The sequence below is a fragment of the Austrofundulus limnaeus genome, unplaced genomic scaffold, assembly GCF_001266775.1.
Source record: "Austrofundulus limnaeus strain Quisiro unplaced genomic scaffold, Austrofundulus_limnaeus-1.0 Scaffold33, whole genome shotgun sequence".
Classification (NCBI taxonomy): domain Eukaryota; kingdom Metazoa; phylum Chordata; class Actinopteri; order Cyprinodontiformes; family Rivulidae; genus Austrofundulus; species Austrofundulus limnaeus.
The window spans coordinates 2297447-2320005 of record NW_013952435.1 but is presented as its reverse complement, the minus strand read 5'-3'; the positions used below and the strand labels follow the sequence as shown (position 1 = coordinate 2320005).

Here is a 22559-nt window from a genome sequence, read left to right as displayed (position 1 = left end):
CCCTCTCTCCTTCCCTCCCTCTCTCTCTCTCTCTCTCTCTCTCTCTCTCTCTCTCTCTCTCTCTCTCTCTCCCTCTCTCTCTCCCTCTCTCTCTCCCCCCCTCTCTCCCCCCCTCTCTCTCCCTCCCTCCCTCCCTCCCACAGACCAAAAACAGTCATGTTTCTGGTCTGTGGGAGGAAGCCGGAGTACCCGGAGAGAACCCACGCATGCACGGAGAGAACATGCAAACTCTACCCAGAAAGGTCCCCAGACCGGGATTTGAACCGGTGACCTTCTTGCTGAGAGGCATCAGCTCTACCAACTGAGCCACCGTGCCGCCCCGTCTTTGTTTATTGAAACAATATTATTTAAACTCTTCATCTCTCTGATAGGGACTCAAAATAATCTAAAGAAACATCAGATTCTTCTCTACAGTCTGTTATCAGTTGTACCACTGCTCTGTTCACATTCAGACATTCCCCTTTGACATCACTTCCTGTTACTTTACAGGCAAAAATCTCAACAACTGTTCATCTCAGTGACATGAAATTTCTTTTGAAATATTTTATCAATGACATCTTTTCAAAAATGCGTTCATATGTATTACAAAAATTGGATGTCACTGACACTTTAATACACGTTTTTGTTTTTTTACACCACTGAACATTTAAAAACGGCTGAACTGCAACAGCAAATACTAAATTTACCCCGTTGAAGCAGATTTACAGAAACCCGTTCAGCGTTTAGCCACCCTTTCTCTCAATGTCAATTGGTCTCGCCTCTTACAAAGTGTCACTGGAAGCAATCTCACACTAATAGCTGTTCATTTGTCACATCGTTACTGGTGTGTTTTTATGACTTTCCTGTCCTATTAAATATATTCACCCCAGTCAGAGTGTGTCATTGTGTGTCTTATATCAAGGCTCCCGTATCCCGTGGTGTTCCCAGCAGATGAGCCGACCCGAGCCGTGTTCAAACAACGTTAAGAGTTTTTAGCACATGCCATAATTAATTCACCAATTTTAAATGTCTTTATGGGTATTCATTAGCCAAAAGGTTGGTGCTGAGTTGAGGTGCAGCGTTAGAGAGGGGGTGTTAGAGTGACTCTTTAGGGACAGAATGACTGAGCTGCAGCAGGAGGAGTGATTGATGGAGACTTGGGGCTCGTGAGACTGATGGGATGAAACTGTTCCAGGCCTTCACCTTAGACTCCACTCTCCCTGTGTCACGTTAAACTGAGTTATCTAACCTGTCTCAGATGAACTCAGCTATTTATTGTTATTAGTATTATTACAGTTTTCACTTTAGTCACAGGAATATGATCAAGTTTGAGTTTGTTTTGATAGATTTCTCTGCRTTATCCAGAGGAACTAAACTGGGAGGAACATTATCTCTGTGTGTATCATAGCTAGGGCTGCCACAAACGATTATTTTTGTAATCTATTAATCACCGATTATTTTTTCGATTAGTCGACTAATCGGATCATATGTTAATTGAATATAAAACATACAGCTTATCATGCCAGAATGCAGCTGCTATTATATAACCATGGTTAGATTTTAGCTATATGCTAACTAAAGATAACTGCTGTGGAAGACAAGTTCTGCTCTGTAGATATTGAACAGGTTTCGCTTTCATTTTCTTAAAATGATCCCACACTTTTGAGGTCCGTTGCTGGGTAGCCATGATACCAGAGCCTGTCTGTATAATGTCTTGTGACGTCCACGGCCTACCCCAGTTACCACTACTGTGCATGTGTGTCAAGGACAGAAAGGTAGATGTGGCAGTGTAAGGTGTCAAAGCAGTTTGGAGAAAAACAAAGTAAAGAACAAAAAAAAAAAAAGAAAACGATTAATCGATTATTTTAATAATCGATTAGTCATCGACTAATCGACTAATCGTGGCAGCCTTAATCATAGCCTCTGTACTGAGACGCTAAAGAAAGTTTCCCCAAGATGAAACACACAGGGAATATGCAGTGCATATTTATTCTCAGTGTTGTATTAAGTACCTGAAAGTGATACTTGAGTACAAGTATCTTATCATAAAATTACTTTGGTAAAAGTTAAAGTCTCCTCTAAGAATATTACTTGGGTAAAAGTCTTAAAGTATCTGATTTATTTTTTACTTAAGTATCAAAAGTAAATTTCTGACATAAAATATACTTAAGTAATGAAAGTAAAAGTACTGAGTAAAAATGAACGGTTAGATTTTCCAAAATACGTTTATTGGGAGGTGACCTCTTCAAAAATTGTTTTTTTTCTAAAGGTGTGCTGCTTTGATGGATTATGTACAAACTAAATACAGTATCACAATGATATATATTTATACTTTTCATCCAACCACAATTAAATTCACTCTATCCAGGAGCCACAATATTTCAGGATAGTATTTTTTAAACAATAACAAATCAAAATGAAAAAGGAGAAATAACTTTCTATTTCTTACCTTTTTAAAAAATGTAAGGAGTACAAAGTATAGATAATTGTATAAAAATGTAAGGAGTAGAAGTAAAAATTAGGCTGAAAAATAATTACTCAAGTAAAGTACAGATGCCCAAAATTTCTACTTAAGTACAAAGTATTTGTACTTAGTTACATTACAACTCTGTTTATCCTCATGTGACACCATAATACTATCAAGAACTGAACTGTTATTCATTTTCTTTCTTTAAAACCAGAGCCTACGCTGATGTGGGGCCCTCGGTTCGACACTCGACGCAGCCGGTGGACGAGAAAGCCATTTTTGGGAGAGACGCCGAAACGGAGGCGGAGAAATCGGTGGAGTCCAGCTCCGAAGAAGCAAAAAATGAAGGCGAAGAGGGGAAAAAGAAGAAGCCCCGCTCAGGATTCCGAGACCGCAAGGTAATCAATAAACAATAAACCCACAGCCATTCAGTCAATCATCAGAATAGTGTTTTGGAAAAAAATAAAAGCCCTTAATCGATGTCCAGTATGCTAACATTAGTATATGTTGACAGAATATTCACAGGAACCCTCAGAGGTAATCAGCTGCTGTCATCAACAACTGAAGTGTGGTTTCCTGGGAATTGTTTTGCTCTTAATTAGGCGTCAGATGACAAACAGAAGAAGAAACTGACAGTTCTTCATATAATACCAGATAAATACAGTTTGTAGCTCTGCAGAGGACAGAGGACATAAGATTTGAACAGCARATGCCACTGTAGTTTTTACAATGATAAAAGAAGCAGTTGTACAGATGCATAAAAATGACAGTCACTGTACCAGTCATTACAGTTTGTTGGAGAGCAAATTTATTCTCTCACTGTCCTGAACTTGATCAGACATATAGTTTTACAATACATGCATGAGAAACCCTGAACCTAATTTCACCTCTTGGTAAATATTTACAAAGAAAGCACTTAAGGTGGTATTTTAGCTGAGATTTGTTGGCGGACCTCATTTTTAAGGGAGTCTCTTGAATGTTTTTATAACCTGTGTGGTGGTTCCTTACTTCCTTGTGTGAGTCGCAGAGGTACACAGTCTTGTAGCCTGAGTMTTAAAAACGTTCAAAAGATTTGTGCAACAAATTTTTTAAAAATATTCAGTCATGGGAGTCTCTAACTCTTAAAAATGGTAGAGCTGTATATTGATTCGTTCATGTGATCTCTGACAGAAAACATTTGTCTAAAGATCATGCTGCTGATAAATAACATTTATTTAAAAAAATAGTCCAAATCTGGATATTTTAATTTTAATATTGTACTCCAGCAGGTTAAATAATACATGTGGAGCAGTGGCCAATGAGGGAAGTGAACAACAAAATAATGTGCATGGCCAAGAATGCAGTTTTGTTGTTAGTGCACAAGAAATATTCAACAATTAAAAATATATATAAATTAATCACTTAGTTACGAACGCTCAGAGCTCTGAATCTGAGCATGAAAGTTCAAAGAAGAAGAATTTTTAAGTATTTTAAGTAGGATTGGTGTATTTATTTTCTGTGCCATGGCCATGAAAGTTTTGCCTTGAAAAGCTTTATTTTTTTAATAATTTTTTTTAATTTTTCTATTTCAGCAATTTTTTTAACTTTCAGTAAAGTCAGATCTGGTTTACTTTGTTATATATTTTTTTGATGAAGAGAGGAATGTTTAGTTGATGTAGACTTAAACATGATGTTCTCCTAGCCCCCAATCAGCAGCTATGGGCTACTTCAGCTAATTTCTTTTATCTAAAATTAAAAAAATAATCAAAATATAATAAAGTTATTTCAGTTAGCAGGAATGTTAAAGAGAATTGATGAAAACTAAATCTTACCCGACAGCCAAAAACCTCCACTTAGATCCAGCAGACACTGGAGTGGTGGCTCACAGTTCTACCTTGGAGCAAATATGACGAGTTTTCAGAAGAAAACCTTCTTTTTCCTCATTTTTCTTTGATCAGAGTCTGTGTTGTTGTCTCATAAAATGCCTTTCATCAAACTGAAGTGACAGCCTCAAAATGTTGAAGCTTTAAAACACATTTTACTTTTCCTCAGGGACCTGCTGTAGTAAACACACTCGCTYGGTGTCACACGAAATTACCACCGATGTGAATCAGCTGCTGAACGCACACGCCTCTGTCTGTTTCCCAGGTTTTCAGCGTCTGTTTGAAACATTCCGCCGAGAAGAGACCAGAAGCCTTGAAACAAACATTCAGATGACTTGATGTGTAACAGAGCTGGAAAAATTTAGTTTGCAAAGTCAGCATGACATCTCATTGATGTTGTGGCGTGATCACACTGCAGTCCTCCTTCGTTTAAACCTGTCAGTCAGCCTCACCCTGAAAGCACCCRACTTCCTGTTTTGATTGTGTTGGATCCGTAGTGAGGTTAATGTACCTCTCCATCAGAGCTGATGCCTTTTTCAGTTTGCACACTGCTCTTTTCTCCTCCTGCACTCTCGTATATTATCTTTTATTTTTGAAAAATAAAAAAAAACCCACACTTGATAAGCTTGTTTCATCAGTCGCTCCTCTGTCCGGTCATCAGGTGATGGAGTACGAGAACAGAATAAGGGCCTACTCCACTCCAGACAAAATTTTCCGTTACTTCGCCACACTGAAGGTCATCAACGAGAACGGCGACGCCGAGGTCTACATGACGCCCCAGGACTTCATACGCTCCATCACACCCAATGAGAAACAGCCTGAGAGTGAGTTTGTGCTCCTCCTCTTCATCTCCTTTTGTTCTGCAGAGTCTAATCACTGGCATAGGCAGTTTCATTCTTTTAATTTCATGAGGCTGCAGATTAAAGATAAAACAGTCTAACATTGTGCCTGACATGAAATTTATTCTTGTATACACCTGTGACATCTGGTGCTCATCGTGCAACAGTTGWGTGAGAATCGTGAATTGATTCGATTCCACCTCAGAGAGCTGTGATGTGACTATAAAACAATTATTGATGCATCTTGATTATCTGCAATTATCAGGTTTGTGAATAWAYACCAGGRGGCAGCTGGTAATCGTATGATGTTTATCCAAAACACTGAAACTGAAACAAAGAAACAGAAACACTGATTTACTAATTAAAATTACTTTGGTTAGGATTATTAAACACTGATTTATCTTATTTCCACATCTAATAAGAGTTCACAGTAGCATTATGTCCACAAACCCTGTCAAACCACAAATTAGCATAGAGGCTAACTGAACATGCGCTGTGTACAAATGTCCAAACTTTACTTTTTAAAATTTTGTCAATATTCTGTTAATGTCAAAAAACAAAACAGTTTCACAATTGTGGTGTTTCCATTAAGTAAGAAATGCTATTAAAGTCACGCGTGAATACGTTTGTTCTCGCGAAAAGTCACTACAAACATGGCGGCAACAGATGTAAACACATGCATATTGCTACCACAACACTAGCGCTCATCGTCAGCCATCAGAGGAGACGTTGGCGTCTTATCGAGGCTTTCAGGTGACGAGCCCGTTATACTTGGGAGCGGCTACGTATGCTGCGCTTTTGGGAAATTGTAGTCGGTGAGTTTACTACTACTTCTACTTCCTGTTGTCTTCTTCTTCGTTGTCTTTTTCACCAGTAGAAACCGCCGGTTGTTGATCACGTGACTCCCTTGATGCGAAAAAAGTGTTTCCATTGCAGTTTTGCGAAATACACCAATTTCGATATGGCCGAAATACCACCTCATCCTTGCGCAAAACCATTTTGTCGAAAAACATATATATATTTTTAGAGATTGACATGTTTCCATTGAGCAAATTTATTTTTGAAATTCTAATTTGCGCATTTCCATGGTCAWTGGAAACGCAGCTAYAGTCATGTTTCAAACACCACAGCTAATTACTTACAGACTTATTTATTCTTAAGCATTTAGCAACACGTTTCACCTGTGAAGCTATGACAGCTGTTCTAGGACAAAAACTACTCATAGGAACTWCTTTAACCTGCTCTAGATTTTTGACATTTGAAATATTTTCAAAATAGTCTACGTCTGTGATTCATTGCATCTAAACATAGATTATTAACACTACGTGATTGCAGATTGCTACCGTTTATAACTACAGATAGCATTGCTGAGATCAGATTCATGTTGCTTACATTTGTTCAACAGGAACACTTGACCAATGCTGGGCAGTTCTGGGTTTCGTGACAGTACTTGGTATAAAAATACCACTCACTCTGAATATATAAGAACCAGAGGAGGGCAGGACTGAGTGCAGGGAATCACAGCACAGCAGTTGGTGTGTCAATTAACAGGTTCAAACCAGAGCATATTTTAAGGTATCATGCAACGAGCCTCTGATAGATATTTGATCTTCATCCATGGGAGGTTTGTGAAGTCAGAGAGCTTTGGCATACATGTGTTTCAGAAGCACTATTTTTAAATTAAAGTTCAGTTTCGTGACCTTTTTTTTATGGGAGGACGTCAGCCTCCCTAATAGACTTGTGGTTGAATTCTCAGTTTGAAACTGTTTCTTCTGAAGCATTCWTTCACAGTAAGARCCAAGGCTGCAGTTCACACTTAATCAGAGCTTCTCCTGGACTGTCCCACCTCTGCTGCCTTCCTCTCTCACCCTTAGCTCTTCCTTCTGGTAATCAGGAAGAAAACCTCCACCATTTGTCCTTTATTCTTCTACACGGTACCACTTCTCGCACAGTGTGATTCCCAAGCTGTTAGGATTTATCCTTTTTTGGTGCATTATATTTTCTCTAAACTTTTAAAAAATAAAACCCATTTGAAAATCTGGAGTAAAGATCATCATACTGTAATAAAAATACAAATTTTTGTTTGTTTTCACATCAAAATAAGATGAAACAATTTTACGAGGCAGTCCGATGACTTGAGAATTTTGTGTGTATTTTAAACACATAGAATTTTGCCCCAAACAAAATGAAGATGAATAATTAAGTGTTTCAATATTTGCCTATGATATATATTTTTAGCTGCATTTAAACCAATGTAACTAAACATGGTCACAGTTCTAAGTTCAGTCAGCTGAGTTGAATGTTGAACTCAGAGACTTTTTGTTTACCTTGCGTTTTGTTTGTTTTTTGTTGATTAGACTTCCTGTTCTGGCAGGGAACTTCCTAACAACCACTTTAACTGTGTCCTGAAATGAATCCAGCACAACAAAAATTTATGCTGTCCTCCTTTTGTTAATTAAAGTACTGTAAAATGAAGGTCAAAGCTGACTGCTGATTACTGTTTATTTTAAAGAAAGCTTAATGGAAATGGGTTATTAATGCCTCTTRTCAAACTCAAGCTTGTGCCATTGATTATTCAAGGTTCTGACACCAGTTGTTGCAAAGCTTGATGGCAGACATTAATCTGAGTGCCTGTTTGAATCACTTTTAGGATATTCTTGTTTATATGCATGTTTTTTTTTTAACAGATCTTGGTCTGGATCAGTTTATTGTGAAGCGCTACGATGGGAAGGTAAGAAGTGTGTGTCTTGTGTTTGTTGAGGATAGAGTCAAGTTAGTTATCACTAARGTCAGAAGCAGGACTTTTTGTCATGTTTTCTAAGTTTTTGTTTAAAATATTGTGGAATAATGTAAATATAATGTTGACTTAATAATAATTTTCCAGAAAGTTATGTTATAATATGAAGTTACTCTCTGATATCTACAAACTTATTCAAAGTAGCTCTTAAAACCCATAAATGGATTCATTTCTGTGGTCACCATYATGAAAGAAGAAATAAATTAATATAAATCACCAACATAATTATCATCTTTACTGCTTTCTGTGATATTGATCTGTGACCGCKGATCCCCGTCGCAGACACCAGAGAGCATCTCACATACCCAGTGGCAAGCCATCTTTATTCATCTCATTTTAGTGAATCAGAAGTGTGATAATTGTCATTTCCAACCTCATTACAAAATTCATCAGTCCTCAGGATGCTACGAGTCTGTAACTAATCTTCACACTGATGAAYTTGGCCAAGTCTGTAAAGAGTCAGCCTCTTTGTCAAGTTTCTTCTTTGACCACCTACTTTTTTCATCCTGCTTTTTACCAAGCTAATAATACTTAGAGGCCAAAACTTTTAATTAATGTAATTAAAGTTTAATTAGGGTTTAATTTGTGGCAAGTATAAATCAAAATGTTTCCCATCTTCATTTACAACCCTTGTCTGGTTTGGATGTAAATGTCATTCTTATCATGAGGCTGCATGTTTCCTATACGTATTTGCCATGCAAATCTCTGGTTAACATGACTTTTCTTGCGATGCTGTATTTAGCTTCAGTTGACCCGAGAGATTTTTCAGCCATGACCAGAGGGAGCCTCCCCCCCACCCCTACGCATTCGCTGTGCCCTCAGTTTGCTCAGACAGATGCCTCCTTCTCACTGGTTTAATGGACTCTTGTAGCTAGTTGGAGGCAGAAGAAAATATTAAAATCACTGCCAAGGAACCATAAAATCTAGTTGACAAGAAAGTGAAAAATGACACAAAATTGGACTCATTAAATAGCCGACACATTTTCTGTGAAATTGGTAGTAAAGGATGAAGGAGATGGAGGGTGATTTGAGGTGTAAAAAGGAATGATGGAGCTGAAGGTGTGGTGGTAAATTAAGAAAAAAAGCACAAGTTGATGTGAGTGAAACACAAGAACATGACTTGCTTTTTGTGCACTATTATTAATTACTAGTTAATTTAAAGTCAATGATGCTTTTAAATACTTCTTTTTCACATTTAAATCCTGCAGTTGGGGTCTATATAAAGTAGAACTGGTCTAAATTCCACCTTATTGTAACTTCACAGTCCCCTCTTTCACCCCTTTACTGATGTTTGTCTCAGATCAACTCATTTTGAGGCTGTTTCTTTAAATCCAAACGAGACGCCTCACATCCCACCTCCATCCAGCTTCCAGGTTAATCCATTATAGTTTGATAGCAGAGATTAAGGCTGGGTGATAAAATGTTGAAGCTATATCTCTCGATAAACACGTGATCAGTATCAACAGAAAATATAGAGCGTAGAGAATTTCACTTACAGAAGTTTATCAAATTTACATAAGGAAATAAAAAATTACAGAAGATTGTTGTAACACACAAAAAGCTACTGAAGCTGTAAAATTCACCTCCTCTATCCACACCGGTGCAATTTAATCTTTGTTTTCCTCTGACTTCATAAAATAATTGCGGTGAGCCCCACCCTGCTTAAAGAGTTTGTGGAATTTTACGGAAGAAAAAAAGTTAGGAACCGGGGCAGCTTCTGAAGCTACCCAGTGGCTAAAGCCCTGCTAAACAAGGTTGGTGGCATCAACTAACTCTCTCACTCACGCTTTGGTCAGTTAGCAACAACCTGTTGAGTAAYGTGCAGCAGCCGTTTCATGTTTCACCAGGGTGCCTCATAACTGCTTAAAAATAAAAGAGAACGACGTGGAGTGAAAGGAGGAAWTGAGTGCAGCTTGAAAGGAAATTGCGGAAAAAGAGGAAAGGTCACGTCACCAGTTTGCCTTTTTTCTTCTGGTCCTTTTTACAAATAGGCAAAGCAAAAAAAAACTAATCAATAATGTTTGAAATGAAACACTCAAATCTTGATACATTTTTCAGCCATTTCACCCAGGTGTAATAGTTCATAAATCATCATCAAAAATATAAAAAACTGAACAGATTKAAAAATATGATCCAAACAAAATACTGTATCTACACAGCACCGGGAGTGACTAAATTCAACTTCTCTGCATTCCAGTTACACAACAAACTGCATTTAATTGCTAAAAACATTAGATTTTGCATGATATGTCCCCTTTAAAAGTCCAGCATTATAAGCCTATATTGTTACATAACAAACTGTGTTTATGTTGACTTGTTTTGTTTGTGTCCATAATCTGATTTCTTTGAATGTGGTCAAAAATTGTTACTGCATTTAATCTGAGCTGTTAATTCACTGCATCTGTTTTTTTCCTTCTACCCTCATCATGCAGACATGCTTTCAGCTGCCAGAAATGTTATATTGATTATATGTGTCCTTTAACTGTTGAATACTCTCCCATGATCGTATCAGCAATCCTCTCCCATGTTCATAGCAAATAATCCCTTCAATTTGTTTTTGTCTCCCTCTCTCATTGAACAAACTCTCATCCTCGATTCGGCATCTGCCAACACCCCCACCCCCCMCCCCCCCATACCCCACATGTTTCTTTGCCTCCTCCCTGAATCATACCGTCTGCTGATCCCCCATCCCTCCCTTCGTTCCCCTGCTCCTTCTAATTCTCCTCTGTCTTCCTCCCTCCCATCCCCTCCCTCCTTTGACTCCTTGTTGTTCTGCCCCTCCCTCTCTGCAGGACTTCTGGCAGGTATGGGGTGTGTACCGAGTAGCATGTGTGCACCTGAATGAGAAACTGCACTTTGTAGTCACCACCTCTTCACTCTTCCTCCTCTTACCCTAACGTTCCTCTTTTTTTWWTTTGATCTTTGTTTGTTTACTCACAAYTYTGATATGATGCAGGTTAGGGATTTTCACTTTGATTAGTTCAGGGGAACAGCTGAATAAGAACTTTTATCTTTATCATATTGCAGCTTCAGCTATTGTGAGTTCAATGCAAATCTTGCTTTCACTTTATGTTTATGGCCAATTTGGATAGGACAGCAGCCAAACTCTGCATTTACTGTACATATTTTCTAACCGTACATCATGGGGTGTAACATAAATGCTGAATTAACATCTGGGGGGGAGTCAAACCATTAGAGGATGGAAGAATAAAATAAATGTATATAACTGSAGGATGGTAAGACATAAACACAAGGATAAACTTTAATATCTGACTTGCAGTGGTGGGCAGTGCAATCCAAAAATTAGCTCTGCAATTTCTAAAGTGCTTATGAAAAATATTTAGGTCTGCAACTTCAATAACGCTTATGCCATAGAAAAACTAGCAGAAGCTAATTTTAAAGCGCAAGTTCAATTTGACACTAGCTGGCAACAATTCATGTACAATTAATGCATAACACTGCCAACTAGCAGTGTATGAATTCTTTTACAACTTAATTCTACAACCGCYGATTGCTGGGGATGTGATTTCCTGAAACAGAACTTTGGCTCCTGGTGTAAAAATTAAAAAGTTGTTGAGGATTGCTAGTTCGGCTGCTTCTTTGTCTTTTTCTTTTGTTTGTTGTRGATTTTTCATTAAAGAAGCATCAATAAAGTAATTTTAAACTGTTTATTGGAAAACTGAAGCGATGCATTCTGGGTACATGACGGATTTGATTTATGACGGGAAACGAAAGCACKGAGTACAGGAAACTATCTGCGAACTTCAAAATAAGAGCTTGGATTTTAAAGGTTGCCATGTAGTTGCTCCAGTTGACCACTAGATGTCTGTCTAACCCCGTTGGCCGATTGCTTCGACCAATTACGTCAAGTATTGAGCTCCAGCGTTTAAACTTTATTTTTTTTTAAAAAAGGAGCTCCGATTGTAAAGTAAAATAAATCAATACATACAAAAGTTTAGTATGGATTACAAACGTTTACAGTTTTTGCTGGGAAAGGGATTTCTAAACATTGCCTTCCTGCTATGTAAGCAGACACAAAGCATTGTGGGAAATGAGAACCGTGGCCGAAAGCAACAGTCAGCAAAGATGTATACYTTTCCAATAATWGTGTTTATCTGGGAGGGGTGTTGTTGGATAGATCATGTGTTGTAATTCATTGACAGCCACACCTTCCGCTKTTCAAGWTAATGATGACTGGTAGATAATTAGTTATTAGCAGTACTGCATTTTAATTTCAGAAAGCACAAATCCACTTATGAAYTATAAAATTTAGTAAGACCGCTAAAGTACAAACAAAATATTTAGGTCCGCAATTAGCGGATTTGTGCTTTAGCGRACTGGTGCCCACCACTGCTGACTTGGCTGCAGAAGACCACTTGATCTGATGTCCTAGGCCTTCCTGCTTCTGCCTTGTGTTTTACCCTCACACATGGAGACACTAGARTTGCTCATATCTCTCACATAAATGTGCATGGATTTGTTAGAGTACATTTATGTCAGGCGTAGATATGTGAACTCCTGCTTTTCCTGCTAAGTAAACGAGTGCGAATGCCTCTATCGGCAGCATAATAAAAAGATAAGCCGAGCGGCGCACAGAACAGGTCAGAACCCGTTTGATCTGAAAAGAATGGGGAGTGTCCTCRTGTGAAGTGGCCTTGCAGCTCGCTGTATGTGTGCATGAAACACTCAGATTCTGTATTGTTTTTTTTTTTTTGACACCATGCTGGAGACCCTCCATTTGGCCTTTTTTTTTAGCTTATCGAAGGCAGCTGCCTCCCCTGCTGAATTATTGAAAGTACAGTCCATACTTTGTCTCAGCAGGTTTTAATAAAGGCTGCGGTGTACTCCATAATTTACATTATAGATGTCAGTCCCCCCCAAAGTGAAGTTCATTGTTAAATTTTGTAAAGAATAACTTTTCCAAAGCTGAGCAGCTGAAATGAAAAGTGTATAGAGTTTGCTGTTCCCCTGCACTCCCTCTCTCTTGYTTTACAAACACCTTYTCTCCTCATCCTTTCATTCCTAAAGAAATATCAGCTACAGCTTTCCACATGCTTTGGTGCTCTAGCTGTTTTTCCAGCATGCACTGCTCTATTGCCTGTGCCTCAGAGAGATAGTAGCTGGTGGTGGTGCCTCCTCCCTGCGCATGGTGGCATCACAGGGTGGTTTGGACATAGATAATGGCTCTGTTAGCAAATGTCAAGGCTGTCTTGGTGTGCTTGTTAGCCTTCACAAATCCATCCTCTGGATTGTCCAGGTGTCAGTGCTGCATGATTCTTTTATAAAAAAGCATGGTTCAGAGTTTCTGAAGTCAGAGTTGGTCTGTTCATCTAAATTTAATCGAACTGTTCTGCGTGCTGTAGACCTGTCTTATTTTTAAAGCCAAACTGTTTTTTTCTGTGTGACCTGCTGAGTTGGAAAATGCCCACCTGTCACTCACAGGGAATTCGCAGGAGGCTGCTCAAATTCCGAGTCTCTTTTGTATTTATTTTTTCACACCGCTGATTTCATGTTCACCCTTTCTGGTTTCGCAGGAACCTCCCTGGAGCAGCTGTTCGGACTTTCTCTGCTCTGTTCTTGACAATATTTCCACACAGTCTCCAATTTCCACTTGTTCTCCCCGACTCTTTCTGTCTGCTGACAAGTAAACAGTATCTGAACACATCTTTTTCATCATATCTCTTCTTTTTTTTTTTCTTCAAATCTTTTTGTGGTTGGTGTTGTCTCTAAATTTGGTCAGATGAATTGTTTCATCCTGTCTGAGAGACAGCTGCATTTCTATAACGGGTAAAATTGGTTTACAAGCGTTTCATTAAGGCAGCMATTTCTCAAAATGTGCTCCCTGAGAAATCTGAAGTTATTAATGAAGCACCTGCTTTGGGATTGCCTCTGAGATTAGAGATGGAAATCGAATAATGYTTTCTACTTGAACACCTGCCTGCCTGCTTTTACTCTTGCTGGTCTCCTCTGGCCTCAAGCTAAAATTATATTTGAGTGTGTATGAGTAAACACTGACATGACTACTTGGAAGGTCACAGATCTTAATTATTTCCAATTAAATGCTGGTAAAAAATGTTTGTTTTTGCAGTTGACGCTTAACGGTGATCTTTTTTATTTTACGTAGTTATTTATTTATTAATATTTCTCTGTCAGATCTCTGTTCACTGGGCAGCTAACACACACACAGAGACACACACAAACCCAGTGGTTATGGCCAGGAGGTGGGATTTTGATCACTACTGGCTTTAGATGGCCTTTGTTGCACGTCTCAACCAATTAGAGCCTTTGTTGTTGAGCCAATGCAAGTCGCAGCTGCATTCACGCTCAGCCGGGGCAGCAACATGGTGGAGTCACCAGATTCCTCAAAGTATTTTTTACTTCAAAACCTTTTCCAACTGCAGGCTGGGATAAAGTAGTTATCTGTAAGCTCTGCAGCACTAAACCGTCTCAGCACCGGAGCAGTTCAATTCAATTCAGTTTATTTATGTAGCGCCAAGTCACAACACACGTTGTCTCAGGGCACTGTACATAAAAAAGAACAATCTAAAGAAGAAACCAGCTGGCTGCATTGAATCACTTCATCACAGTCTCCCATCCTGAGCAAACGGTGGAGAGGAAAAACTCCCTGCTAATCAGGAAGAAACCTCCAGCAGAACCAGGCTCAGGACAGGCGGCCATCTGCCTCGACTGGCTGGTTGAGGGACAGGAAAGAGACACAGACAAACACAGAAGAACTGGTCCAGGACTGGTCCAGGTGCACCTTCTTCTGGAAGAGACAAAGAAAAAACATGTTATTGATAGAAATAATTACAACTAGAGACTAAAGACAACAGCAGAGTGAGGAAATGTGCTGTTTGTGATCCAGCAGTCTAAATCTATAGCAGCAGAAATGAAGAATAATTCAGGAAACCTACGTAAGTCTAATTATATGATTTATCAAAAAGGAAAGTCTTCAGTCTAATCTTAAAAGTAGACAGAGTGTCAGCCTCACGGACAGAAACTGGAAGTTGGTTCTACAAGAGAGGAGCTTGATAAGTGAAAGYTCTGCCTCCCATTCTACTTTTAGAAACTCGTAGAACCACAAGTAAACCTGCAGTCTGAGAGTGAAGTTCAAGCCTGAAATATCACTAAAACCAGCGTAAAGAAACAGAGGGAGGTTCAGCTTGCTTTGCCTTATTTAAGTTTTTGAAAATACATTGCCCCTTTTTTAATATATACAGTACAACAGTACCTAAAACTGCTGTAAACATCTTTGAGTCAGTTACTTTTTGTGCAGAACAGTGAGGTTAAATTTAGTTCTATTCAAAAATACTGTATTGATCCCAGAGGGAAATAAATCAAGAATTTAAGGATTTTTTTTTTGTCATTCCAAATGAGTAGAGCAGGGGTGTCCAAACATTTTGTCACATGGGCCAAAATCATAAAGTCAGAAGGACTTGAGGGCCAAAATATTTTTCCTTTACCTGCTCAACAATAAACTAAGGGGAGGGTTTACAAATTAGTATAATTCTTGAACTGAAGTCAGGGGCCACACAAAATCAGTTCAGGGGCCACAAATGGCCCCCGGGCCACACTTTGGACACTCCTGGAGTAGAGGAATGAAAGATAGATACTGAGGTCCCAGTTGTTAGGAAAAAAATAAAATGATAAGAAGATAAGAAAAAAATATACATATTGTGTCACACATACAGTAGTGTATTGCAACATACAARCCTACACATTCAGCCATAGTAGAGTGATTGTTTCTAAAAAATATTATTGTGACTAATCACAAAAATATTTTGAGGTTGATTGCGATTAAAAAATTTAAATCTAAACCCACACTAGTTTTTTATAGTTTGAGTCCATTCAGCATATAAAAAAAATCACTCAAAGCTTTCAGCTACAATCCAAAAATACYAAGTTCAGACCCTGGTTGACTTTACCTTCCAGCGAGTCATTCTGACTTCTGTCTCTCCTGAATCTTGTGTTTTATGTTGTTCCCACTAAAATGACAGAAACCCTTAAGGCGTAACGTCACACTCAGCAGCACAAAGGACATACAGGTGCAGATTTATATGAAATGGTTTTTCCTCCACAWATCTTTTGTCCTTCCTGTGCTGTTCATCACATTGCACATCAACATCAGCAGAAAGAAATGTTTGCATTTAATTGTTTGCTTGTAAACCTAATCTGCTGCAAAGCTTAATGTGCTGTGTAGTTTTATAAGAAATTTTAACTAATTAAACCTATTAAAATAATTAACTTAAAGACGAGACACTAACATTAAACTGTTAAAGGTTGAAGTTATAAATAAAATACACAGTATTCTAATGTGAAAAATGATGTCTGCCCTCATCGAGCAGTACATAAAATGCAGCTACCACAAACTAGGTGCTTTTTCTGTCTTTCGTTCATTCCTTTGTCCTTCCCTCCTTCATTCCTTCCTTTCTTCCCTCCCTCTTTGTCCTTGTTTGTTTGCAGCTTCAGTGTTGGCCACAGATCTTATCTGTGACAAAGCACTGCAGCTTGTACACARACAGCCAAGTTTAAGCAGCTTTCAGCTCTCAGGTCAGATTCTTGGACGTACAGTGATGGGGGAGGAAAGTACCCAACAAAGGTGAAACGGGAAGAAAATGGATGAGTGGCATCCATTTGTTGCATAATTCATGCAAGCTGAATGTAAAGTAGGGTTTATTCAGCAGCATGTTCTCTTTCGGTGAACATGATAGGGATGGATATTTGACAAGAAACAGTAAACTTAAAATTTACCCAGTAGCAATTAAGACAAGGCTAAAGCTTTTATTAATATGGTGATTGTTTGATGAAGGATTTGTGAATAAAATAGTCTTTAAAGAGTAACTTACCCCAAACCTCGTTAATAACTCTAAAAACAAAGGCTACACAAATATAAATACTTATTTATACTTTTTTTACTTGTTTTTGTAATAATTATAGGGAAAATATTACATCACCAATTATTTTATTACCCTTTAAACTGATTTCTGAAGTGCAGTGGTTCCCAAACTTTTCAGCTTTTGACCTACAAAATCACAGTAGCAGAGACCTGAGCCCACAACTATTTTTGGATGATAAACATTTGTTTCAGGTCAACTAAACATGGGCATAGTAACATTATTAATTATTCTACATTTATACATTTTAGGCAACTAAAGCAAAAAATATAATTAATTTAGAAAATCCTTTCAGGACCCCACCTTGATGTTTCAGGACCCACCTTGATGTTTCAGGACCCCACCTTGATGTTTCAGGACCCCACTTTGGGTCCCGACCCCAACTTTGGGAAACACTAATCTTGACTACACTAGACCTGTTTTCAGGAATGCTAGCTTGTTAAATGAAGCTAGCTGTCATGTTATTGGCCGTGCCCTTGAGAGTTTCTTGGCTCCGCCCTCTTWGTTGGAATTTCTCAAAGTTGCCTGGGGGGTGGGGTTATGCTTTTACAAAGTTGTTAGTTATGGTTTTAGAAATTAGAAACAGTCCTAACATATTATTTTAAGTTTTATTTTTTAAATGTTTAATTTCTAGGATTAAGTGACCTGAAAGCGGGTGACCCTTTGCATCTCTGCTCCTGGCTGTGCTCARTTTGACTCGCAAAGACCTCATTTGTTGGTTTCTTTGTTCGGTTGAAATTTGGCCCGGAGATTGTTGGGCTGCACTTTAGCCTAGTGCAGTGGAGAGATTAGCCCTGGCCGAACCTTTAACCCCGTCTGTGTGTGTAAATGACAGCAGTACATTTCCCTGACCTGCCTCCAGCTCAGCTCAGCCAGCAGATCTGTCAGCRTTCTGCTTCTGCTTCATCTCACAGGAGAGTGGGGTTGCTCACTTTGTCATCTGTATACAGCCAGTGGATTTGGCCATAACTCAGCTGACACTTGAAGAGATGTATGAACTCAAACCAGATTTATTAAAACACCAGGCTTCCATATAGAGACATTTGAAGTGGACACTGATTAACAGCTTTAATAACAGCTGCAGCTATTATGGAGATTTTTTAGGATCAGTCATTTCAGGGATAAAAAGCTACAAACTGTAAAATACTAACTCAAATGTAGACAAGATCTTTTATTATTTCAGCATGAGATCAAACAGTTCTAATCACATAATAGGTGACCTATCATAACCCAGTCGAGTGTTAATAGGAAACCTATTTTCTGTAAAGAACAAATTAATTAAAGTGATCTTCACAACATGTTTAGATATATTATTATTTAAATAAGAGATTTCTGAGGAGATTTGTGATATTTTAAAATTGGGCATATTATACACAGATGGGTGAAATTAAAGACCATTTTGATCCGCTTTTGATGTGATTGACTAAAAACAGAAGATTTCAGGAGCAAAACAAAGTGGAACCCAGAATAAGCCCTAAACAATTGAAGGCAGTACACAAATAGTTTTCATGAGTCTGTTGTTTCAAAGCAACAATGGTATAAATGTTGGAGCTGCTCAAAATAGACACTGCTCTCCAAAATGAACATGGCAAACCATGTGCAGTTTGCTAAAGATCATCTGGGCAAAACAGAAGGCTTTTGGATAAATGTTTTGTGGGTGGATGAGACCAGCTAGAATTAAATCCTGCTTGTGAGTCAAAAAAAAAAAAAACGCCATCTCTGACGGAACAATGAAGCCCAGTTAAACTGGTTATTTCTAAAGAAAAATTTCAGAAGAAAACATTTTTCTGTAGCAAAACAATGGTTCTGAGTATTTTTAGGGTGTGGTGAAATTACCAGAATGCTGTATGTATCATTTCAACTGTGAGAAGAAAACCCTGATGTGACTTTTACTGAGGAGGAGGAATAAGAGCAGCAGTTTCTGAAAGTTTGCGTAAAAACACCTCTAAGGCAGGAGTGTCAAACTCATTGTCACCGAGGGCCACAAGAGTATTATTGTTGCCCTCAAAGGATCAGTTGTAATTAACTCTTATGTTCTGTGTTTAACTTTGACTAACACGAAACATCACGTTCCTCGTCTCTTTGCTATGACTGAGCAGCTCTAACAAAACAAAACTGAGCTCTAAGTGGTATTTTGTGTATTCTTGTGGGTTTTAACACATCCTCTTATAAACACTGAAAAGTACTACGTGTACAACTGAATAAATGTAAAATAAATTGTAATAAATACGATTATAAGTAAAAGTTGAGTTTTGCCGAGTAGCTGTTGTCTTGAATTCTGAACTCTCCCACTTTCCCACAGGGAATTCCCACTAGAGTGGTGTTCCGTTCAAATTTACCTCTTATAAGCAAGAAACTCCTACATCCCAGTACAACTGGGTTGCAGCAAAAGTAGCAAGGAAAAATGCAGTGTATGGAGATTATACCATCTACCAGCTACTTTTAGTAGTGTGTTCCATTTACATCATATTCCCGGAACTGGTAAATGATAGTGACGTCATTTCCCAACAAACCATATGAAACTGCATTCCAGTTAGCTGACAGGCGATTGTATTGCTGCCGCTAACCTTGCTACAACACTGCTACAATATAAACGAGCTCTACTACATACGTTATGCAAATAAACATTGATTTTAATATGTACAGTATTGCACAGACAACACACTACTTGAGCAAGTGATTAAACATGCACAAAAAAATTAAGAAAGATAATTAGTAGTAAAAGTTATGGAGTTAACTTTCCAAAGCTGTGAGTAGCCACCATCTTGAAATCAAAACTGAGAGCAGTCGAATTTCTTCCACTATACGAGTGGAATATTACCACCAGTTTAAATCTCCAAATGGGAACAGTAAAATTACCACTTCCCAGGACTACTGGAACACACCATAAACCCTGTGCACCTCCACCTAGTGGTGGGGTACTGCCATTTTGCAGGTCAATAATCAACATGCGTTATGGGAGATGTAGTTTATGTTCTGGTTTTAAAGCCACACACGCTTATTTTAAGACATTAATACATCCTTGAAGTGTTCATGGGCAACATAAAATACCGTGGTGGCCACATTTGGCCCATGGGCCTTCAGTTTGACACATAAGCCAAAAAGGACTTTGCCATGATTAACCTTTATGTTATGTTAAGATTCCCTTTGATTATGTTGTTACAGCGCACCAAGATATAATTTCAACTTGGGCACCACAAAAAGTCTCACCTCATTCTAATACTAATATTGGATCATTTTTTCAATAAMTAAATAAAGAAGTATTGTGTCAGTTTTGTATAAATGTACAAATGAAGTCTGACAGATATAATAACATTTGATGTTTGAAAGCAGAAGATGCTCACTGACAGAGACGGGGGATATTCAAAGTAAGATTTATGTCTTTTGATAAAGACCAAGATCTGTGTGGGTTTATTGTGTTTGAAAGTCATGCCCTCTTAAAGGTCCCTTATTTTATCAGATAAATGTCATTACCACTCTTCTAGTTGTCAATCATGTTTGCATTAGTTTTTTTTTTTTGTCAAGTTAATGGAGGCTGTTGTGTTGGTTTTATCTTTGGCTCAGGCTTTAGAGGAAGTCAGCCCTTTTGTTCGTGCATTCTTTGCCTCAGCTCTGATAATTGTGAGACCCAGTGTGTGCTTTAGTGTGTAGTTGTCTGTATGAAAGGCATGTGTGTATACCTGTTCACTGTAATAATGCTTTTGTGTGTGCCCTTTTCGTTTAGTGGACTGGTATTTATCCTCCCTCACCTCAGGCTTAGAGTTCATTCTTCATGTTCTGTTATTCCAAATGTAGAGACAATACCAACCTGTCCTTCTGTTTTTCTGAACAGAAACTCTTTACTTTTACTGTTCAGACACCAGAGTTAAAATCTGACCATTACCCACCTCTTTGTCTTGTAGTTTGTCAATAACTCAGCTCTAAAAATAAAATTCTTTTTTTTCCTATCTCCGACCTTCCATTTGTCTCCTGCCTCCTTCTCTTCTTTTACTGTTAATGTAGATGTCCTCAATAATAGATGTCTCAGTGGAAAATGCTGTATTGTGTGTTTGCATCGCTGACTTTAATGAGCAAGGATGTACACAAATGTATTTTTTAAGCTTATCAGTTGTGTTTAGCAGCTGTCGTGTAGTTACGAGGGAAAGAGTTGTTATGTCATGAGGGTGGGGGGCACTCAATGTTTGCATTCATTTATGTTTATTCTAAATCTGCAATTTGACCCATCTGACAAAACGGAGTTGGTTACACTGAAAATAACTAATACAGTGCAGTAGAGTAATAGTACGATGCATATGAAGACATATTTGAATCCTGACTTTGAGTGGACCCCCCTCACTTTGTATTGAACTGTCTGTGTTGTGTGAATCAATATGCACCTGTGTGTTTTTTTGTTTTTGTCATTTAAGGCCCTGCTAAACACAGCAGAGGCCACAATGTTTCTCTAACAGTTGTTTCTCCTCCTCCCTCCTCTGAAATGGACCTCTATACAGACGGAGGTAACTCCACATGAGCTCAGTGTGGCTCAGACCCCCACCTCACCCTTCGCTCCCCCCTCACTGGGCATGCTCTGTCCTTCTGTTTAGTGCAGCGTCCTTATATCGGGACACTGTTTTTCTAGTCTATTCTGAGTGTGTGTGCATGTGATCATACAATGCTGTGAGTGTACACACTCTGAGGAAAACGTCAGCTGTGTGTGTTTATGTGTGTGTTTTTGTGTGGGACTCTGGGAGGGGGGTTATATTAACTTAAACTGATCGGTGCATTGGGTTGTTTTTCCAGGTATGCTTAATTAAAAGTGTGTGTTTGTACTACAGTCTCTCGTGATGTTTTCCCACTTTTGTGTCACTTTCACTCTGTGAGTACAACCTCTGGTGGATAACGTGTTTTTCAACACAGGCCAATTGTTTATTTTCGCTGTCATCCTCACCTGCGTGTTCGGCTTCACRTGTATGAAACCGTTTGCATGACTCTCCTAACATCATAACGTGTCGACACATTAACCCTGTGGGTTGTGACTGTTTTCAGTGTGTTAGTCCAAACAAATGCTAATGGGATTGTAGATGGTGTAAAAACGAGCTGATTAAACTTATTTTAATGCAAATCATTTGTGTTTCTTTCTGTGCGGTGACATGGACGAGTAGAAAATAGCCCAGGAGCGWGAGAAGTTTGCAGATGAAGACAGCATATTTTACACATTAGGAGAATGTGGTCTGATCTCCTTCTCTGACTACATCTTCCTCACCACCGTGCTGTCCAGTAAGTACTTTGTTTACCGCCGCTCGCACACGAAAAACCCTTTACATTGTTAGCATTGATCACAAATCCGATACTAAACGATTTTCTTCAGTTTTCTTAGTCAGAAAAAGACTCGATGTGGAAAAAACCCCATCATTTTTCAGTAAGATATGAGCTGGCTGTTAGTGCAGCCTGACCTCGGCTACGGTTTGTTTAACCAATTGCACATTAATGTTTCTGCTCTAAATGTGTCTGAGTATATGATAATAAATATCAAACTCTACTTCCTCTTGAATGCTTGGTAAACTCATCTCCTCAGACTATTTATTATAATTTGTTTGTATGGAGAAAAGTCTTAGGCGAAGTCATTTTAAGAAGACATGCAAGGCTGCCTCAGGATTGGTTTCAGTCTATTTTTTATTGGAGGATATTTTGCCTTCATGCTCAAATGTGCTTTGGGTAAATTTCAGTGTTGCATATATATAT

At 38.5% G+C, this 22559-nt stretch overlaps 1 protein-coding gene across 4 annotated transcripts in view; it reads left to right on the top strand.

Moving 5' to 3' along the window:
• micu1 (mitochondrial calcium uptake 1) overlaps window positions 1-22559 on the top strand; it is a gene marked incomplete at its 3' end in the record, with an annotated part of 38686 nt that overhangs the window by 4447 nt on the left and 11680 nt on the right. Inside the window, 6 exon segments of one of the 4 annotated variants that reach the window (XM_014006000.1) lie at window positions 2661-2844; window positions 4970-5132; window positions 7835-7878; window positions 10737-10748; window positions 21329-21334; window positions 21980-22094. In XM_014006000.1, coding sequence (XP_013861454.1) covers window positions 2661-2844; window positions 4970-5132; window positions 7835-7878; window positions 10737-10748; window positions 21329-21334; window positions 21980-22094 — 524 coding nt within the window. 4 annotated transcript variants of the gene reach the window in all.